This window comes from Crotalus tigris, unplaced genomic scaffold, assembly GCF_016545835.1.
Source record: "Crotalus tigris isolate CLP2741 ecotype Arizona unplaced genomic scaffold, ASM1654583v1 scf7180000019794.865796, whole genome shotgun sequence".
NCBI lineage: Eukaryota > Metazoa > Chordata > Lepidosauria > Squamata > Viperidae > Crotalus > Crotalus tigris.
In genome coordinates this window covers 819,556-841,160 of record NW_024097714.1, presented here as the reverse complement: position 1 = coordinate 841,160, position 21,605 = coordinate 819,556, and the positions used below count along the sequence as shown (strand labels likewise).

The window sequence follows — 21,605 nt, the reverse complement described above, 5'->3', positions numbered from 1 at the left end:
AGAGAGAAAGAGAGACGGAGTGAGAGAAAGAGGGGGAGAGAAAGGGAGAGAGAAAGAAAGGGAAAGAGAAAGAAAGGGAGGGAGGGAGGGAGAGAAATAGAGGGGGAGAGAGGGGGAGAGAGAGAGGGAGAGAAAGAGGGAGAAAGAGAGGGACAGAGAAATGGAGAGAGAAAGAGGGAGAGAAAGAAAGAAAGAGGGAGGGAGAGAGGGAGAGAGAAAGGGGAGAGAGAAAGGGAAAGGGAGAGAGAAAGAAAGAGGGAGAGAGGGAGAGAGAAATAGGGGGAGAGAAGGAGAGAGAAAGAGGGAAAGAGAAAGAGAGAAAGAAAGAGGGAGAGAGAGAGAGAGGGAGAGAGAAAGAAAGAGGGAGAGAGAGATTAAATTAGTAACATGGTTGTTAAGTGAATCTTAACGTTGCTTGTCAGAAGGTTGCAAAAGGCGATCACATGACCCTGGAACAATGTGACCATCATAAATATAAATCAGTTGCCAAGCATCGAAATGTAAATCACATGACCCTGGAGATGCTGCAACGGTCATAAGTGTGAAAAATGGTCATAAGTCACTTTTTTCAGTGCTGTTTAACTTTGAACAGTCACTAAGCAAACTGTTGTAAGTCAAGGACTACCTGTACTTTATCACTTTTTTTCCATTTATTTTTTTTGGGTCATCAAGTTTTTGACACCTCGCTAGGTGACTGGTGGTACTCGAATGTTGCCATATTCTAAAAGTGGTACAATCAGTGAAAAGGTTGAAAAGCCCTTCACTAATGGACCAATTATTTCATAACAGTAGCAAAATTACAGTTATGAAGTAGGAATGGAAATAATTTTATGGTTGGGAGTCACCACAAGATGAGGAACTGTATTAAAGGTTCGCGGCATTAGGAAGGTTGAGAACCACTGATGTAGAGCTTGTCTTCATTGACCAGAACAAGGGGGTTGGCATCATAAACCTCCAGTGTGGAAATAGATCCTGAGCATCACTGCTTAACCATCACAGATACTGATTTGTTGCCCCTTTTTATTATTTACATTTCTCTCTCCATTTTCTCCAAAAGGTCAAGATGGAGCATATGATTTCCCCTTCCCATGTTATCCTCACACCATCTCTCAGAGAAAGGTAAGACTGAGGACTTTGTAACTGAATCTTTCTCATCCTACTATGCTGCCCTGATTCCTCCATGAGATTCATTGTCAAAAAGTTAAAGGAGGAACAAAAAAAAAATTCCTGAGTGAAATAATTTCTGCGTTTCATAAATATCATTTTAGTAGCTGAAATGACTGTTCTGATCTGTGTTAGTTAGGATAGTATTTTTTAAAATCTAAAATGCAATTTATATACTTTTTCTAGCTAGCAAAAATGTGCCAAAATTAAGTCAATTTCTTGCAGTTTAAGGTTTCAGAGGACTAATAGTTAAGAAATGATAAACTGGCAAGAAACCCAGAGACTCTTAAAAAAATTGAGAACATACTATATTTCCTTAAAGAATATATAAATGCTTAATTCTATTTCCCAGCAAGCTTTCTGAGGCTTTAACATTACTACTTTTACTACTGCTCAGTATCTCATAAACTTCCACATGTGAACCTCCATCTGATATTATAACAGGACACACAAGTGGCATCAGATTACCTACATATATTGCCTCCTCCTTTTCTGAGGTGATGAAGATTCTTGAAACTCAAAAGCTTGCAATAGTTGTCTAACTTTGAAATGACTTAATAAAAGTAGGGTCTTAATGGATTTGGGGATATACTCAGTGGTGAGATTCAAATATGTGAACAACCGGTTCTCTGTGTGGATGCCGCTTCTTGGAAGTCCATTCAGGGCCTGGGCAACAAAAATTAGCTATTGGTTCTGCCAAAGTGATGCAAACTGGCTGAATCCCACCACTGGATATACCCACACCCATTCAATATAACTACTGCTGTAAAGTTGCTAGTTTCCTATAAATGTATCACTTCTTAATTTAACTTATGTATTTAGACAAGTATCTATTTTGTTTTTAACGACAATGAGATATGATAGTGCTTTGCAAAGTTTTTGCACATGGAGGCAATACAATGTTTGGGGCAGGAGAAAATATTTCAGAGCATCTCACAGATTTTTGCTTTGAAACTTCGGACAATGTTCATTGTTTCACAATGGAATTTCATGACCACTAGATGTCAGCCAAAACCCATATTGAACCAGAGAGTGAACCATGTAAAGACTTGGAAAATTGTACAAAAGAGGAATCTCATCAAATAGTTTTTCTTTAAAAAGTCCACCTTAGAAAATAAGGCTTCTTTCAGGAGTCACCTAGATGGGTGGCAATATAAATTTATGAAATATAAACATATTTCATATAAACAAATAAAAATTTGTTCAACAAATAAAACTTGGATAATAGTTTGAAAACTGTATTTCTGATTGTTTTAATCTCATTTTGTTGGAACAAAAAGTCGTAATATCTGAGGTTTGAGGAATGAAATGATTTAAGTAGTGATCCTTTAGTCTGTGATAGAATGAAAGCTCAGATTGACAATTGCAAAAAGACTATTATATACTCAAAAGTGGAAAGGCTCAACCCTGAGGAGTGATTGGTCAATATGATGTGTAGATGGTCAAATTAACTGCTTTAATTAGAAAAAAAAATAGTACCTGCATTTATAGACTTGTGTTTGCATGAAATAGAAAAAAAATGCGCTTTTATGGTTTTGATGATTAGAAAAAAGGGATCATAGAAAATAGTGAAGGGGTGGTTTTTTTTTGTAATCATAGAGAAGAAATATAATTTTGCAATTGTACTTCTATTTGCTGCAAAGAAAATTGGAAACTTCTATTTCTTCTTGATTCTTTTCTTTTTTTCTTTCTTTTGCTCTTGATTAGTTTGTGTTAGTTTGTACGTGGTTTGTAAAACTTTAATTTAAAAAAATGACATTAAAAAATAATTTAAAAAATGAAGTGAAAGCTCAGAAGAAAGCATCATTGTTGTGCCACCCTCCTAGCCCAGCCATTGTGGCAAAATGCTTCCTTGGTAACAATTTTTATAGGATAGGTCCCATGAAATTGCCAATTTGTCCTTCCCAGCCCTCCACAGAAGTAGTTTAGAGTCAACTGCAGATGTTCGCTTTTTATAGTAGTATTTTCCTCTTTGCCTGACACACTGGATTTTGCCATTGACAATGTGGTTGATGATACAGAACAAAAGGCACGTCAGATCTTATGCAGGCTCCTTCTATAGGAAATCTTAGGGTATTTTTTTCTTTTGAAAGAACTCTCTCAACCTGTAATTAAAAATAGGACACTCTTAAAGAGCACCGGCCTTGCCTTGCATCAAAGGTCAGTTTAGAAAGCTGGATTCTGCCAACAAACTGTTGCTGAATCTGTTTTCAATAAATGTAAGCTATACTTCTGCCGCTTTCGCTGCAAGAGGTCTTATGTGGTGTTATTCTTTATTGTTTTTATTATGGGGTGGGTGGTGGGTGGGAGGCATTTTGCCTGCTCTACACAAGTTACTTCTCATTGCTGTTGGTAGCGGTCATTCCTGCCTGCAGTAAGATGCCTTTGCAACACTTGGTGAAGATGGAGCTGAATCATTGCTTACTCCATCCATTGTCCTCCCATGACCATCCTTGTGACTGGTAGCTAGAGTGAGGGTCATAGTGGTGGGAGTGGAACATGGACTAAAATATAGGAGGGAGTATTTGTAGTGTCCCTCCCAACAAGTTTGTGCTCCACACAACACAACAAGGTTGCCTCCTTGCAATCCCTCTTTCCTCATGGGCATGAGATCAGCTTGGCCCAGTGCTCTTCCTCCAGATCTGTGAGTGGTCAGCCTATTTTCAGACATGGCTGCAACCTGGCAAGTTGACAGCGCCCAGCTGAGCCAAGCCACACTTTAAGGAAAGCATTTGATGGTGACAGCAAAGGAGACACTCAGGGAAATGTAGTGAGGGACAGAATCAAGATCATGTGTAGTATTAATACCACTTTACAATGCCTTGGTAAGGCCACACTTGGAATACTGCATCCAGTTTTGGTCACCACGATGTAAAAAAGATGTTGAGACTCTAGAAAGAGTACAGAGAAGAGCAACAAAGATGATTAGGGGACTGGAGGCTAAAACATATAAGGAACAGTTGCTGGAATTGGGTATGTCTAGTTTAATGAAAAGAAGGACTAGGGGTGACATGATATTCCAATATCTCAGGGGTTGCCACAAAGAAGAGGGAGCAAATAGTCAAGCTATTCTCCAAAGCACCTGAAAGCAGGACAAGAAGCAATGGATGGAGACTAATCATGGAGAGAAGCAACCTAGAACTAAGGAGAAATTTCCTGACAGAACAATTAACCAGTGGAACAACCTGCCTCCAGAAGCAGTGAATGCTCCAACACTGGAAGTTTTTAAGAAGAGACTGGACAGCCATTTGTCTGAAATGGTATAGAGTTTCCTGCCTGAGCAGAGGGTTGGACTAGATGATCTCCAAGGTCCCTTCCAACATTATTATTATTATTATTATTATTGTTGTTGTTGTTGTTGTTATATATTTAGTAGGTTAGAAAATTATGGTTCTAGCTTGGCAATATTCTGTCTGTTGCATGCAAGCAAATGAAGGATTGAACTCGACTGGATCTCACTGTCTTGTTTCTGGGCTTGGGCCTGACATCGGCGACATCCAATCCTAATATCCCAAATTTTACTAAAAATTCATAACAAGGACAACTAAAGATTTCTACTGCCCTCAGAGTAAGGTTTGGATCTGCAACTGGGATTAAAGGAACCTCATTCACTCTAGGTAGACAGCATGGGGAATAGAGTTCCTTTTCTGCTTGGTACATTACAATAGCATGAAACTGTCAGGTTCGGTGATAGGAAGGCCTTCAAGCTCCCACATATGCACAATGAGAGCGGGGCCTAGATGGATATAAAATATCTAAGTGTGTGTCATAGGAGGCAGGATTAGAGATGTTTTCAACCTTGAGATGACTCTCTCTGTCTCTGGCTCTCTTTCTCTAAAAAGGCTGGATAAAAATATAATAATAGTAATAGCAATATTACTACTACTACTACTACTACTACTACTACTACTACTACTACTACTACTCATCATCACCATCATCATCATCTCTACTCTTACATACCTGCATGAAATCATGATACACATGTATGAATGGCAAATCACAATATATATTTCATCATTTGCCCATCTTTATAGTCCTGCAGGCTCCCATGGAGTATATTTATTTATTCTTTATATTTATATGGCTGTCAACTCACAAAGCAGGAATCTGGATGCCCTAAAATATGAAATATGATCCCAAGCCAGAATAGTAAAAAGAAATGTATTATTTTCCCATTTTATTATTTTCAAATTCTATTTACGCAATGTGTGTGTGTGTGACTTTTATGGTAACTTGACACACAAACTGTATTACCTCCTAGGCTGTAAGATACACATGCTGGAAGTCTGACTTTGAGACTCACCTTTTCTAGACTTGTCTGGCATCTAAAATGAACAACTAGGAACACGACTACCTTGAAGAACAGGCCTGGGCTGCATCTCTGTATCAATTCTGCTTTCCCAGTGAGTCGACTCTGTAATTACTTTGTAATATTTAAAATTATGTCTTGACATGCCATAATTAAGTAGAACAAATGAATTTAGGACTACAGAAGCTCCAATTTAGAGGGACTACATCAATCTGATTTATTTGATGAAGCCACCAGGCAGGAGAGAGTTAAATATTGATTTAGCATGCATGCATAGGCAGAACTGCTTTGATGGAATGTAATACAGCAGTGGTTCTCAACCTGTGGGTCGGGACCCCATTTGGGGTCGAACGACCATTTCACGGGGGTCGCCAAACAACGCAGTCCGCCATTTCCCCCCCCCCTTTCCTTAGCTGTGCTACTCCCTTTTATTCTATTGGCTTTTGAAAGCCAATAGAATAGACTCTTGAATAGAGTCTAATTCTATTGGCTTTCAAAAGCCAATAGGAATTGTCCAGGCTGTCTCTGCCCTGCTGAGCCCGCCAAAAGTCCCATTCTGCAAACGGTGCTGCACCAGTTGAGTAGTCCTTGACTTACGGCCAGTTGGGGGTCGCGGCATTAAAAAGGTTGAGAACCACTGTAATACAGTATGGATCACCAGGAGAAAAGAGGGTGAATGGCAGGGGAGTAAGAGGCAACTCAGCCCCGATATTATGTGTGAGAGAAAGAGTGTAAAGATAGCCCCTCTCAAACAGTTCAAAGAGTATATTGTAGGTGCAGATAATATAGTGCTTGGTATAGTATGATTTTGTGAAACAATAAAGAATTGTTTGGCAGAATCACCACATGTCGTTTTGGGTTTGGGGCCTGAAAGCTGCCAATTTTTATTTGAAAGGATGGTGGTGATTTTCAAAGGATGGTAATCCCTGAAACTGAAGACGAGGAAGATCTTTTAAGAACAAGGATCTTAGAACATAATCCCATCATTTTATATATACCTGCAAATACAAAACACAAGCTGGGCTTGTGATTGGAAGAAATTGCTGAAGTGAAATTAACTGCAGAAAAGACAAAAGTCTACCACTAGGTGGTGTGCAAAGCCAGCAGCAAATCAACTTGCTATATAGACTGGCAAAATGAAGTTTTAGGTTCACTTTTACCCCACTCCCTCACCCAGTGGGATTTTCCAGTTTGAAGAATTTATCTTTCATCAAGGACAAAGGATAATGGAAAATCAACTCCATAGGCATCTGATGGGAATCCTCAAACCATATAATACAATTTATGTTTTCAGTTTTCAAAATTTCAATTTCTAGTTCACTGAGTTGAATATACTCTATAATAGTGCTGTTCAACTGATAGAACAGTATCTGCCCAAAGAAGAAATTCTTCATTTCGAATTTATCTTTTAAATCTTTGGCCAAGACAAAGGATATCTTGGAGCAGATTTGGGACTAGCACAAAAGGTTATGGAGGGGAGGAGAAGGAAGTCCTTTTGGCATAACCTACCATAGTAGGGTGGGGAAAATACAGATGTACCCTAGAAGTGAGGAAAGAGATATGGAAACTTCCAACACTCTTGCTATCTAGCTATCATCTGGATTCTTGCAGTCCAAATACGGGAGCCCTAGCTGCATCAGGCTCAATGAAACTCTAAAAACATAGTGGTGTATATTTCAAAACATTTAAAAGAATATTGCATGATCTTGCAGAACACAAACATCTGGTCAGCTGCCTCAGGCAAACTTACAATCTTTGTTATAATAGAGTAATAGGAAAACAAAGTTCACTTTACTCGACAAAGACAGGAGGACATCAAAACATTTCTTCTAAATGTGCAACTTATTTTATTCAGAATCTGGAGCTCTGCTCTCCAATTATGTTCCAAAGGTTGCATAGATTTCAATATGCCTTCACATCGTTCCCTTCTTCAAACTGGTATCTTACCAGCCATGTTAGACTTCACATCTGGGGAATACATCCGAAGCAAATTGTGTGCAGTAACCTATGACATGCAAGCAAGTTATACCTTGGCATAAAAGTTAGGCTTGGATTGCATTTTACGGGGGGAAGAACATAGTTGATTTAGGAGTTGGATTACTATGGGATTGCTTCTCAGCGGATTTTCTCCATCCAGTAAAATCTGGAATCCACTCACAAAATCTATTGTGGCCTCTTTGGGATAGCATCCTTTTTGCTAATAATAATAATAATAATAATAATAATAATAATAATAATGATGATGATGTGGCAAAAGCAAGCAAGAGTAGTACCAATAGTAATAGGCTCCTTGGGTGCAATCCCAAAATAACTGGAGCACCATTTGAACACCATTGGCATTGACAAATTCGCTATTAGTCAATTGCAAAAGGCGGCCTTGCTAGGAACTGCTTCCATCCTGCGACGATACCTGTAATACCATCAAACATCCACATCTGCCTATCCCAGGTCCTGGGTAAGGACTCGATAGGTAGACAAAATGCAAAATCCAGTCTGAACATCTGGCTGACTGTGCGATGATCCATAATCATCATCATCATCATCATCACCACCATCATCATAATCATGCTTAACAATTGTCAATAAGAAAGACAAAAAAGTCTGGATAGTGGATGTGGCAGTGCCTGGAGACAGCAGAATAGACGAGAAAGAACTGGAGAAGATCACAAAATACAAAGAGCTACAAATAGAAATAGAAAGACTGTGGCAAAAACAAGCAAGGGTAGTACCAATAGTAATAGGTGTCCTGGGTGCAATCCCAAAACAACTGGAGCACCACTTGAACACCATTGGCATTGACAAATTCGCCATTAGTCAATTGCCAAAGGCAGCCTTACTAGGAACTGCTTCCGCCCTGCGACGATATCTGTAATACCATCAAACATCCACATCTGCCTATCCCAGGTTCTTGGTAAGGACTCAATAGACAAAAGTGCCAAATCCAGTCTGAACATCTGACTGTGCGATGATCAATAATAATAATGATGATGATGATGATGTTGGAAGGGACCTTGGAGGTCATCTAGTCCAACCCCCCGCTCAGGCAGGAAACCCTATAGCAGGTGTGTCAAACTCGCAACATCACGTGATGTGTCACGATGTATCACGACTTTTTTCCATTGCTGGCAATGGGGTGGGCGTGGTTTTGCCATGATGCATCTGGCCCACCCACGGGCTGCCAGTTTGACACCCTTGCCCTATACCATTTCAGACAAATGGCTGTCCAGTCTCTTCTCAGGAAAACCACACAAATATCATTATTCCAGGAGGGCTTAGGAAAGACTCTTCTGAGAGGGCTATGAGATGGTGCGTTTTTTTGGCATTGGACTTGGTATAGCTTTAAAATAATACTGATATTATTTTAACTTGTTTCTTACTGTAAAGGAAAAATATAAATTGCTGTGAATTCCACTGGACTGAAGAGGCACATAAACTCTAAATATAACTATATTTTTTTCTTTCCCAAAAGTATTAAGAAGTGGTATTCAGTACTGGAAGGATCCTGTTTTTTATTTATTAAGCTCCCTCTCATATTTTTTGTTCTTTGCTTTTTTAAAAAAAGAAATGGTTACAGGTAGCCCTTGACTTATGGCCGCGGTTGAACCCAAAATTTCTTTTGTTAAACGAGATAGTTAAGTAAATTTTGCCCCGTTTTACGACCTTCCTTGCTATGGTTGTTAAGTGAATCACTGCAGTTGATAAATTAAGTAACGCGGCTCTTAAGTGAATCTGGCTTCTCCATTGACTTTGCTTTTCAGAAGTTCACAAAAGTTGATCACATAACCTTGGGACACAGCAACGGTCATAAGTATGAATCGGTTGCCAAGCATCTGAATTTTGTTCACATGGGGGTACTGCAAAGGTCGTAACTGTGAAAAATGGTCGTTAAGTCATATTTTTCAGTGCCGTGGTAACTTTGAACGGTCACCAAACGGACTGTGGTAAGTCGAGGACTTACCTGTATAGGGAATGGATCAATGTTGCATGAATGTATGTGATTTAGGAAGTTGCCAGTTCAGTCAGCATCGCAAACTGTGCTACATTTTAAACAGTTGCGCAGAAAACAAACCTTCACGCTATTAGAGACAGGTACATATTGCTTGAAGTCAAGTCCAAGTCCCTCCTGAAGGCCATCTGAAACAATGGATTTGAAAAAGTGCAAGGCATGCATCCAGTTGTGTAATTTAAATGACCGGGCTGAACCAGACACAGCTGCCCACTCTATTGCCAATCAGGATTGAAAAAAACATTGCTTCTCTGCATGCCTTTTTACCAGTCTAGGTTATTATTTTATTGTAAAAAAGCCGGCATGTTGGCTGCTGAATAGGCGCGGAATTCCTGGAACCTCTTGGAACATTTTAAGCCAGTTTTTGAAAAACCTTGTTTTCAAAGAAACCTTGTGCAGCTGCTGGAAGAGGTTTTAGAGGAGGATCAAGGGATTTCACCATATTCCTCACACGCACATGGATCCAACATCTGATGATCTTTGATAGACAGGTCAACGCAGAATTCTTTCAAGGCAAAAGTTTGAAACCCATTGCTGAGGAGGAGTACGGAGCTCATTTTGCAGATATTCTCAATTTTGATTGCTTGTATTTCCAATATGAAGTGATCTTATGGAGCCAATTTAGGGGAAAAAAAACTTTTCTGCCTTTGGACCTTGGAAAGTCTCATGTAAGTAACACTAGACAAGACTGAGCTACATGGACTGATAGTCTGATTTTCCATATGCTAGTTTAACCTGTAGTCATGCAATTACATATGCCCATGTTTCGATAGAAGTCACCCGCTGTAACAACTGAACTACATTCTTGCAACTTCAATTTCTGGTCCGCCAGGATGTTAAGTTGCTTAAATCTTATCTCACCATTAATTATTTCCTTGGTGTACACTCTTTCTTACATAACAACTAAGTCACACAACAGTGAATATCTGAGGTTTTATTGAATTTTATATACAGCATGAGTCACAGACAAACCTGTGACTACCAGACAAGACAAATGTCAATCCTTCTCAACAGTTAGCAGCTTAAAAGTTCTATAAACTACAGTGTCTGCCATACTCGTCATCCCATGCAAGTGAGTTTTTATTTTATACTTTTAAAAAACTACACTTACAGTTTTGTCAGTTGCCTACTAATGCACAATGTCACCTGGCCTACACAACACAGATACACACATACAACTCTTTTGCCACATTCGGAATTTATCAAAACTGCTAAAGAATTTGACAGCCACCCACCAACTGGCAACTTGGTTCCCATTGTTTGCACTTTTAATTTCGGAAAATCCATTCAGCGGACCAAAAGACAGCAAGTCTTTTGGCCAGTCCCATAACCTACAGCATATCCCAGCCAAATGGAATTGTTTGGGGTCCACTGATGCAAAATAAACAAATTAGGAAACTAGTAATTATGAACACACTTGATATTATCACAGAGTTCATACAGGGATCATACTCTGTATATATCGTTTATGGTTGGAGGAACAATGTTTGAACATAGTATCTTCAGGTTTTTTTTAAAACCATCAAGTTAGATATGTTATGAAGCATTGAAAAAATGCTAAACTGTTGTTCCCATCAATACAATCTGTTACATTCATTTCTTTCTGTGATCATCTGATATGCTATTTATAGGTTACATATCACTGATCTAAAGAGGAAATTCTGGAAAATCAATACAAAACTGAGGAGGGCCACATCAGTAATAATGCTACACGCACATACTCACTTACTTGCAAACACTATTTGTAACAAATAACCCAAAAATGCTTGCAAAGGGAATTAGGAGTTTAAAGCTATAATCGCATTTTTAAACAATTAACATTTGTTAAATAATTTGATGCAGTGAGGAGAATGAATTTTGTTAGCAAAAAAGGCAAAATGAAAAGTCATGTTAGAATATTCAACAGATTGGATGCAATCTCATAAAATATGAACAGAAACCTTTAGAATGCATTGAAAGCCTGTTTTAATCATAAACCAAAACATCTTTTGGGGAAAATTCTGAAGATTAGGGCTCTGCCATATTTCTCTCTTTTTTTTTTTGCTGGTAAACAGATGCTAGCTGTTATAGCATTTATCTAATAATACATATTCAGAAATCATAAATGTTTACAAGAAAAAGCAATGAAGTATTCACTAACAGACTTTGGTGAATATTGAATAATGAATACTCATCTAGGTCATATTTGTTTATATGCCGTGCTATGCTTATCTACAGAAAATTCTGTACTTCACAAAGGTGGCCCTAGGAATCACCTCAAGCATTTCATGTTGTGTCCAAATCATGCCTCTTTTAAGTTATTTAGTTTACCATTAAGAGCATGCAGAAAACTGGAGTGGTATTGAGATGTTTAGGAGCAGTGAACATAAATTCAATAAAAATTTGAAATGACAGGTCAAGGAAAATATTAACAATCTACACCTATAGGGCTAGGACAACCGAATGCTTAGTTATTGGCCAGAATTTCTTCAAATTGACAAATTCCTTGAGGGAACAAGTAGATTTTTTTCCAGTACCAATCTGTGATTCATGTTAGCGTTAGGGATCTGAGTGTATAAAGAACTGCAATTCTGAAAATGATATGCTAGACCTCTTGAATCACAGTTTAATTCTAAAGCAAAAGGGAGTTTCTCTATATAGGTTTTATGTATATAAGTTTTCTTTGTTGACAGTCACAAGGCCAAGCTCCATTTAACTGAGGTGAAGGGATAGAAACAAAATTTAAATAAAAAAACCGAACAAGTAAGAACTTCCATATGCATTTCCACGTTATGTAGGTTATTTTGGGATTGTTAGACTCTTAGATAAAACACTGGTCAAGTTAGAATTAAATAATTATATTCCGGCGATGTGAAAGAATACTTAACTGTTTCACAGAGAAACAGAATGAAGAGTTTTAATTCTGAATTTCACAAATATAAAACTTGTTGGCCAGCATTAAAAAGTTTTGGAAAAACATGACACCATGGCTGAAGACTTACTAACAGAATGAATATTCTTATACTTCTAAATCCTGTTTACATTTTTGAAAAAGCAATGAAAGTAGAGGTACAAGTAGCTCATGCCACGGCTTTTTAAAATATGTGTCTTGCAAAGGCAAATTCTGTTTGGAACACTTACATATGTAACTTGCTCAAGTTCTTGTCTTACATGCTGGAAACAGGAAGAACCTGTTTCGAGCATGTGTTGAGTAACAGTGTGTGTGTGTGTGTGTGTGTGTGTGTGTGTGTGTGTGTGATACAGTTCACTTGCTCTTTTGTTTCCTACTTCTTGACAATGCTCAGCTGCCACCAAATCTTACTAATGCAAGAGATTTCATGATGTCCTATATGGGGAACACAAGGAGGTTGAAGAGGCTGACTCTAAATATAAAAAAGTACCAACAGCATGAACACTGTTAGTAGTCTGTTAGTAGTACAGCTTTGGTTTCAGTTCCCAAGGGCTTATTTGAATAACACATTAACTCGGGTACTATTTAAAGGATTGGCCTAATGACTTGATGCTTCCTTAAGCATTTATGCCTTCCTTAAGAGACACAGGGTAACTTTACGATAGATCTGAAGCTGACCGACTGTAATCTATCTTAGCTACCACTCCAACTTTGGCATGGAGGAGCCTAAACTTAAAAGTTTAAGTCCTATTTATTATTGATATTAAGACTCCCTAGTTTTCTTCTCAGAACAGCTCACTCACTCATGCTTTCAAAACTTCCTGCTCATTTTTCTTAAAATAAACCAGGATTCAAAATACCTGGTCCAGACACAACAGGACCAGGAACAACATTTTCAGTTCCTCATTTACTTCCAAACAAAGAAAAGGATATATGAACTGGCCAGAGGGATCAGATCATCTGTTTTGTTAATGCGAGGTCTGGAAGTTAAGGAGGAAACAGATCACATTTGAACAGGTTTGCACTTGATATACATTAAACGTTATCTGCAACCTTCCAAATCATCTCAGAACACGGTAGCTCATATTTATTCACACGCTTCATTTACGAACGTCACTTCTTTATTCAAAGAGAGCAAGAGAGAGAAAGAGAGATGATGCTCTCAACCATTAAGTTCAAAAAGAATCCCCAATAAGAATAAAAAATCCTATTAGAAACAATAAGGAAGCACTGAGAGTTTTGAGTATTACACTCTTCAAGTATGCCATTTGGATTTTTAAATCTGTGACTATACATACATTAAAAAACAGTCAAAGTGCAACCAAGGGCTTTTGCTTAAAATAGTCAAAGGGCTACTTCAAAATACTGTAGTACAACTGTGCAGGAACTGTACACAGTAGAACTAATCCACTTCATATATCTAGCCAGAAAGTTTAACAGCAGAAGAGGCAAACCCAGGAAGAGATCCAGAAAGTTCCATGTATTGCATTGGTCTTTCATTAGAGAAAGCCATCCTGAAGCTATACATTCAGACACAGAATGTGGTCAGGTTTCACAGTAGCATTGTAGGATAATCAGAGTATCGTTATGCACCGGATTATCTTTGTTAGAATTTATGTAATTGTCTTTTCCTCTTCCGACCAGGTTTAGTACAGTAGTTGAGCCATAATTTAATTTGCTCATTGGTGTGCTCCAGATTTGTGTTTTATCTCTGTACACATACAGAATATTAAGATTTGCATCCAAAGAGAATCGTGCTACATAAAAAATGTTCAGGATTTTTGACAAAAAAAAGTTCTTTAATAAATTCTAAAAAAAACCCTCACTATTGCCAATATGTCTCAGAGAGAAAATATTATTTTAACTGTAAACAAATTCACACTCGGACATGTTAACATCTTCAGTGGAGGAAGGAACTGCCGACTAAGTTTATGCACTTCCTTGCCAAGTGGGCGAGGCAACGGCCTGTTCTTGTCATCATGTGGGGGGTGAAAAGAAGCGTTCCAAGTAGCTGGTAATGGCGTCCCAGTGCTTACACAGAAAGGCAATGAAGACCATGGCAAAAAAAGTGCTGAACGTCCTGCTGCGAGTCTTCATCAGGGGGACCACGCAGTTGGCCACGGTGGAGACAAACACCAACAGGACAGCCATCACAGCTAAAAGGATGTTTATTAGTTTGCCCAGAAGGTTTCTGGCAGTGGCATTTTCAAGGCCCTCCAATTGGACAACTTGCTGCTGCTGCTGTTGCAGTTCCATCTTGGAGATTCTGGTCTGGCAGGCTTCCAGGGCCTCCTGTTGAGCACAAGAAAACTGGTTAGTCATCTCAGAAGGGAGAGAGAGATCAATGAGGCCCTATAATAGGCTCTTTTTTACCCAAACAGAATGTGCCTCTAGGCATACATGTAATGTGTCAAGCAGTCCACTGACAAAACATCAGGTGCCAGAAGCTGACAGGATAATAATCAGAAATGCAAACTGGCATATTTCCTAAATAATATACTAAACACACCCTGCAAAGCCTTTTGGGAATCCATGAGCTGCGATCACATTTTGCAGGATGTGATTAACTCCTTTGGTTTCATATCCAGGAGCAAAATTAAGGTTTATCTAGGCTTGTTCCTACAGAACTGGGTTGCAAAAAATGTGGACAACTAATAGATATTAGTTTCTGTATCTCTCTTCTACTATCTAGCAGTTATCAGGATTTCTACTGCCCAGACTTGATAGCCCTAATCTGTAATATAGCTGGCATAATCTCCACGAAATTGTAGTACTTTGAATGGCAATAAACCCCACATAAAAGTATTTTATAATTCATGGTATCACATCAAAAGCTTACGTTGTGAACAATATGTAGTGAGGAATTAAAAGCCTTTCAGGTGAGGGATAACTGTCTCTTGATTTCACTTATCCGCTTATTTTCCTCTGCACAGACATTTAGGTCTTAAACCTGACATTGTCACAGTTCTTGGTATAAATGCTCCAGTTATAGTAATAACATCCAAGTATGATTTATGCTGAAGCAGAAATAACGTCACTGATGTAAATACATTCTTTTAGGTCAGGAGTGCACAATTTCTGTAGCTTTTGAGAACTTCACCAGATTTGCAAGGTATGTCAGGAATCACTCTCTAAAAATCGACTGGGCAGGACCCCCTTTTCCTGGACGGGGTTTGAAAGTTTTAAGTGGTGAAGAAAACCACTGAATCATCTGCAATCAGTGTAACTCTCAAGATGTCCACTACTACTGTCCATGTGAGCTACCTATATACAGTAGATTCATAACCAAGAAAAAGGTAGACTGTGCATTTAAAAGTGTATCTGCAATTGTGCTTTTGCAGCTGATATTATATTGCTACACAAAAAAACCTGCCAAATGACAGGATGATTGAAAATGGGGGTACTAAATTTCTCCTCTATTTAATCTGTTCTTAAACCTGTCTCCCCCAATGTTTTTCCTGTTCTTGTATGTTCTTATATTTGAAGCATAGCTGGGAGGAGGCCAAACGTAATTTATGGAGATTCTAAATCATCCAGATCATGGTTGTCCCAAAAGTGCTGTTCTAAAGGCAACTGGACTCTCTTCTTTTTCCTTGAAAATATTTTGCTTCTCATCCAAGAAGCTTCTTCAGTTTGGATCTGAACTGAACTTCAGAACCTGAAGAAGCTTCTTGGATGGGAAGCAAAAAATTTTCAAGGAAAAACCAAAAGTCCAGTTGCATTTGGAACAGCACTTTTGGGACAAACATAGTTTAATTTCCTACACAATCTTCTGCTGGATAGGTCCATATAGCTGAGATTTATTTCAATGCAAAGGTTTACCAGCATCATGTGGAATAAGCCTTCTTGTAAGGGATAAATATTCTGAGTGAACATGCAGCTCAGTTCTTTAACATTCCATATATTTTTAACTTTAAATACTTTATATACCCAGATTAAAAAAAAATCTTCAAGAAGTTCCTTATTTACACAAGTAACAAGAAAAAATCTGCTTCCTGAAGAGATGGACATATACTATAACACCGATTACTCTTTTTATTTCTACATCTGTATGATTTCATTAAAATTAATACCAAATATAGCTTTATTGGGAACAATGCCATAAAAATTACTGTCTGTCATGGTATAAACATGGCTCCTTTATTATAACTCTCTCTAAAGATGGAAGCAAGTTTGCCAGGAAATGAATTGATTTTTATTGTAAAACTGTCTGCTTTTCTTTATCAAGAATTTCTTAATAGGATTTGAATAAATTTTGCAAAGGTATAAATGATTCTGGCTCCAGTAAGAGTCACAGAACTGAGATAATTTGGGATTTAAAAACACAGTACCTCAATTCTACTATTAATGAGGATTAAACTATAAACTGAACTAGAGCAATGTTTGTGAAAAATGCTCAACATAATTTAAATGAAGTGCAAATACAAACAACTGCTAACCTGGATGTCTCTGGCTCGCTCATAGGACTGGTAAGCTATTTTTTCCTCCATGCTGGCCAATTCTTGTTTTAAGTTGAGGATTTCATTCTGATGAAGTTCAGTCAGGTCATTCAGCTGTTCTTCTAGTCGCTCACATCTATGACAGAAAAAAACAACAACCACGGCTTCATTTTTTTCTTTTAAAGACACCAGCACAATCTTCCTAGATATCAAAACAGAATAATTTTTAAAACAGGATTTAGCTGGTGAACATGATTTGCAATGATATAAAATAATCTGCACTTTTCTAAGCTGCATCGGACCCATCTTTTGGTAGGTTTTAAAATGTTCGAAGATACTATTCGGAGTGTCTCTGCTGACAGTTCCATTCTCAGTCCAACGTGTACTATCTTCATTCTGAGTCTTATTTTATTCTTTCTAATTCTGGAACATATTCAAAAACAAACTGAACGTTCATAAACAGCTGAATTTGAATTCAGCCCTTGCATCTGTTTCCTAGGCAAAGTCACCACTTTGAAATATACCAGGGAAAACATAATGAAGTATTTTGGAAGAGAGAAGCAGTACAATTTCATATGCATGTGTAGAATTTATTAAAAAAATTGTATAGCTGCTCCTATATGTAATATAACCCTGGGTAGCTCACAACAATAATAAAAGAATAAAGGCAATAAAAAGAATAAAACAGTGCACGCCCAGTGCGCCAAACACACATACATACACATATGAATAACCACTGTAGAGACTGCCTGGGCTCTGGCCACACATCACTTCAAGGCTTGTGGAAAAGGCAAGTCTTTAACAGCTTCTGGGAAGACCAGGAGGGTAGGGGGCCTGCTGGATCTCAGGGGGGAAGGCTACTTCCAAGAAAGCATTGTGACAAAAGCATTTTTGGTTTTGACCTTTTCCTGATCAGTTTTGTAACCTAATTAGTAACTATGCTGCTCCTTCTTTCTAATCAAATTGCTCTCTCTCTCTCTAGGATTGAAAACTGTTTTTTTCCCCGTTATACCCATACCTACTGCCAAGAGTTGAATTCATTGTTTTAAAATGCTGTTTCTTTAAGAACTGTTGTAAATTCAGAAATCCTTTTAGAAAGGGGAAAAATATTTGATCTGAATGTTGTGAAATGGCACTCTATCCTGTGGATTATATGACAGTAGTTGATATTCCCAACATTTGGGTGAATTCCCTTTAAGAATCAGCTGTGCGTTTTCCTAGCCATATCTGAAAAACTAAATGGTTATTCTGCTGTTTCTTAATTGTTTGGATTAGTCAGTTTGGATTAGAAAAATAAATTTATACAGTACTAAAAAAATACAGGCCAATATCTGGATTCTCCTTAAAACATCTAGAATGGAAAAAAATAATGCTATGCAGCAAAAGCCTTGTTTGGTTACATCTACGCGTAGTTACAAAAAAGAACTACCTGCAAGTGATAGAGAGAAAAAGAAAATAATCAATTCGATTTTAATAAGAACTATCCTATTCTGATTTCTCAGGCTTATAAATGAATTAGAAACAGTTGGTTAGATGTACTGGGAGAAGGAAAAATAATCAGTTTAAGTAGGTGTTATGTTCAAATAATCAAACACAACAAGAGGAAACAGGATCTGGGTGTGTAAGGAGAGCTTCCCAACTTTGTTTGCTTATTCCTGAGGCAGAAATACAGAAGAATAAGAGAAATAAGGAAGAATAAAATAAGGAATAAGGAAGAATAAAAGAAACTCACCTTTTGTTTGCATAGAAACCTCTGATTAGGGGAAATGCTCTAATGGCATTGGAAAAATGTCTTAATAAACCTTTCATCCAAACTGCTGCTAAGTGAAGAAATATATTCAGTTCTGTAACATGGGAGTGAGAGCTTTTCCTTTGCCCCTTATTTTTAGAATAGCAGCATGAATATGTAAGGTGTCTGAAGCAGCAGAGGGATGTAATTGAATTGCTGTTGTTCACATGCTGCACATGAACCCAGTGACACATGCAATAAATGTAATCATATGCACTAGCGCAACTACAATGATATAATAAGCAGGAACCTAGGGTTTCCTCATCAGTTCTAATGTTGCCTATTCAACATTCTTTGACTCTAATCAGATACTATCCAATGTTTGCAAGCTGCAGCTCACTCATCACATAATTGGACAGGAGCCATGGTGGTACAGTGGTTAGAATGCAGTATTGCAGGCTAAAAAGTACGCATAGTCCAGGCCATGGTCTTCCCAGTTGTAATGTATGGCTGTGAAAGTTGGACCATAAGAAAGGCTGAGCGCAAAAGACTTGAGGCCTTTGAACTATGGTGCTGGAAAAGACTCCTGCGAGTCCCCTGGACTGTAAGGTGATCAAACCGGTCAGTCCTAGAGGAGATCAACCCTGACTGCTCTTTAGAAAGCCAGATCCTAAAGTTGAAACTCAAGTACTTTGGCCATCTAATGAGAAGGAAGGACTCACTGGAGAAGAACCTAATGCTGGGAAAGATTGAGGGCAATAGAAGACGGGGACGACAGAGAATGAGGTGGCTGGATGGAGTCACTGAAGCAGTAGGGGTGAGCTTAAATGGACTCCAGAAGATGGTAGAGGACAGGAAGGCCTGGGTCGGACACGACTTCGCAACTAACAACAACAATTGCAGACTAACTCACTGTTCACTGCCAGAGGTCAGTAGAATGTTTGTTGGGGGCAATATGCTGACTCTGTAAACCGCTTAGAGAGGGCTGTAAAGCACTATGAGGCAGTATATAAATCCAAGTGCTATCGTTATTGCTAATTGGCTGCCCCTCAAGAAAGCTGGGAATGCATTGTGACCCTCCAAACTTTCTATAACCAACACGTATGCCTTCATGCTATTGTCTTTTGGGGTAAATTCGGAGTGAAGAAAAAGAGGGAGAAATAATACGCCAAAGAAATTAAAGATGTAAGGAAGCATACTTAAAAGTAGCTTACTCCAACAGCATTCATTACACTTCTTCTAACTTTCTAGCCCTTGCAAATTAATCCATTTCATCTGTGAGACATGGTACCAATACTAGTCACTGCCCAAACAAGGGACAAAATGAAATTGGCCTTCCCACAAACAAAAAAAGAGGTCCTTTTGGTCCACTATAAAATGCAGGTGAATGAAAAGAGACGCAAGCGTAGAACTTCATGCTGATACTTGGTAGTCACTCTTTCATACTGCTTCTTAGCTTAGTAGTAGAGATGCCTCTTGAAACCGTTTTCAGAATAGCCTATATTACAGGGCTAGGCAACCTTGGCTCTTTTATGACTCGTGGACTTCAACTTCCAGAATTCCTGAGTCAGCATAGCTGTTTATGGTACTCTCTCAATATAACAAAGTGAAACTGTATTACTGTCATTTTGGCTTCATTCAGGAATATTAATTCCTCACAACACACCATAATATAGGTACTCCTCAACTTACAACAGTTCATTTAGTGACCGTTTGAAGTTACAGCAGCATTGAAAAAAGTTATGACTGTATTTCACACTTGTGACGGCTACAGCGTCCCCGTGTGATCAAAATTCAGATGTTGGCAACTGAATCATATTTGTGACGGTTGCCGTGTCCTGGGGTCATGTGATCACCTTTAGTGACCTTCTGACAAGCAAAGTCAATGGGGAAGCCAGATTCACTTAACAACCAGGTACTAACTTAAGAACTGCAATTCACTGTGGCAAGAAAGGTCGTAAAATGGGGCAAAATTCTCTTAACAACTGTCTTGTTTAGAAACAGAAATTTTGGGCTCAATTATGGTCATCAGTCAAAGACTACTATATTTATCTGCTATCTTTCCGGCAACATTTTCACCTTTTTAAATTGTTCTAGCTTGAGGTAAAGATTCTAACAAAGTACACAAATTCATCTATGTGAGTTAGTGTCCTTGCACTGATGAAAACCTGTAATTATTCACTGAATTTCCCCCGTCAGAATATATTTTGTTGCTACATCAATTTTTGGATTATTACTCTTCACTGAATCATGTATCTTTCATTGTAAATTATTTTTGTTTCAACCAAGAACAAAGCATAATCTGGATACAAAAATCCACACACCCAGCAGCACATCTCTAACAAGATAAACATTTGTTACTAAAAACCAAAAGGACATCTGATATCCTTACCTTATCTCATGCTCAGTGCTGAACCATTTGTTAAGCATCCCATTTATTTTCACTCTTGTTTTACTTCCATCATATATTACCCTTGTTGAACACAGTAACTAATCTTCAACCTCATTTTATTGCTAAACATTCCATAATTCCAGCCTACTTACTTTCTGATATTCTTTTTTTTTTTCGGTATTTCTTAATGACCTGCTGAGGAGCAAAAAACTGTCCACAGGCACAACCCCTGACTTGCCATAAAGCTACATTTCATTTCCCAATTTTTTCTAATTTCAATTAGAAATTTGCCAAATATTTCCTAGGCACATTTAAGAAACAAATCCCTTATTAATTTTGCATTCACTTTATATACACGAGCAGTAATAGCATTCGTCCAATGCTCAAATTCAGATGCAATCTACACAACTGTGTTGAAACAACCCATATTTTAAGTTTTCTCCAACTACATAATCTATAACTGAAATCTTGCCATTTTTCAAGATTCTTACAATATTTATCACCTATGTTCTAGACACTAATACTTCTTGAATTCTACTCTTCAACCTATCATTATCATTCCTGTACAAATCTTTAAAATATTCCTTTCAGCGTTCCCTCATTTCAGCTTCAAAGCTCTTCACCTACTTCTAAAACAATTTAGATTCTCTGCATTTTCTCTGCTTCTTTTAAT

At 38.0% G+C, this 21,605-nt stretch overlaps 1 protein-coding gene across 10 annotated transcripts in view; it reads right to left on the bottom strand.

Annotated features, from left to right (window-relative positions):
* Window positions 1-10,401: 10,401 nt before the first annotated feature.
* The window catches only part of TMCC1 (transmembrane and coiled-coil domain family 1), a 123,920-nt gene continuing 112,716 nt past the window's right edge, over window positions 10,402-21,605 (bottom strand). For all 10 annotated transcript variants that reach the window (XM_039364558.1, XM_039364559.1, XM_039364562.1 and 7 more), the window contains 2 exons: window positions 16,812-16,947; window positions 10,402-14,664 (listed from right to left, as the gene is read on the bottom strand). In XM_039364558.1, the coding sequence (XP_039220492.1) occupies window positions 14,350-14,664; window positions 16,812-16,947 (451 nt within the window). In that variant the 3' untranslated portion in view covers window positions 10,402-14,349. The remainder of the gene's footprint in view (window positions 14,665-16,811; window positions 16,948-21,605) is intronic.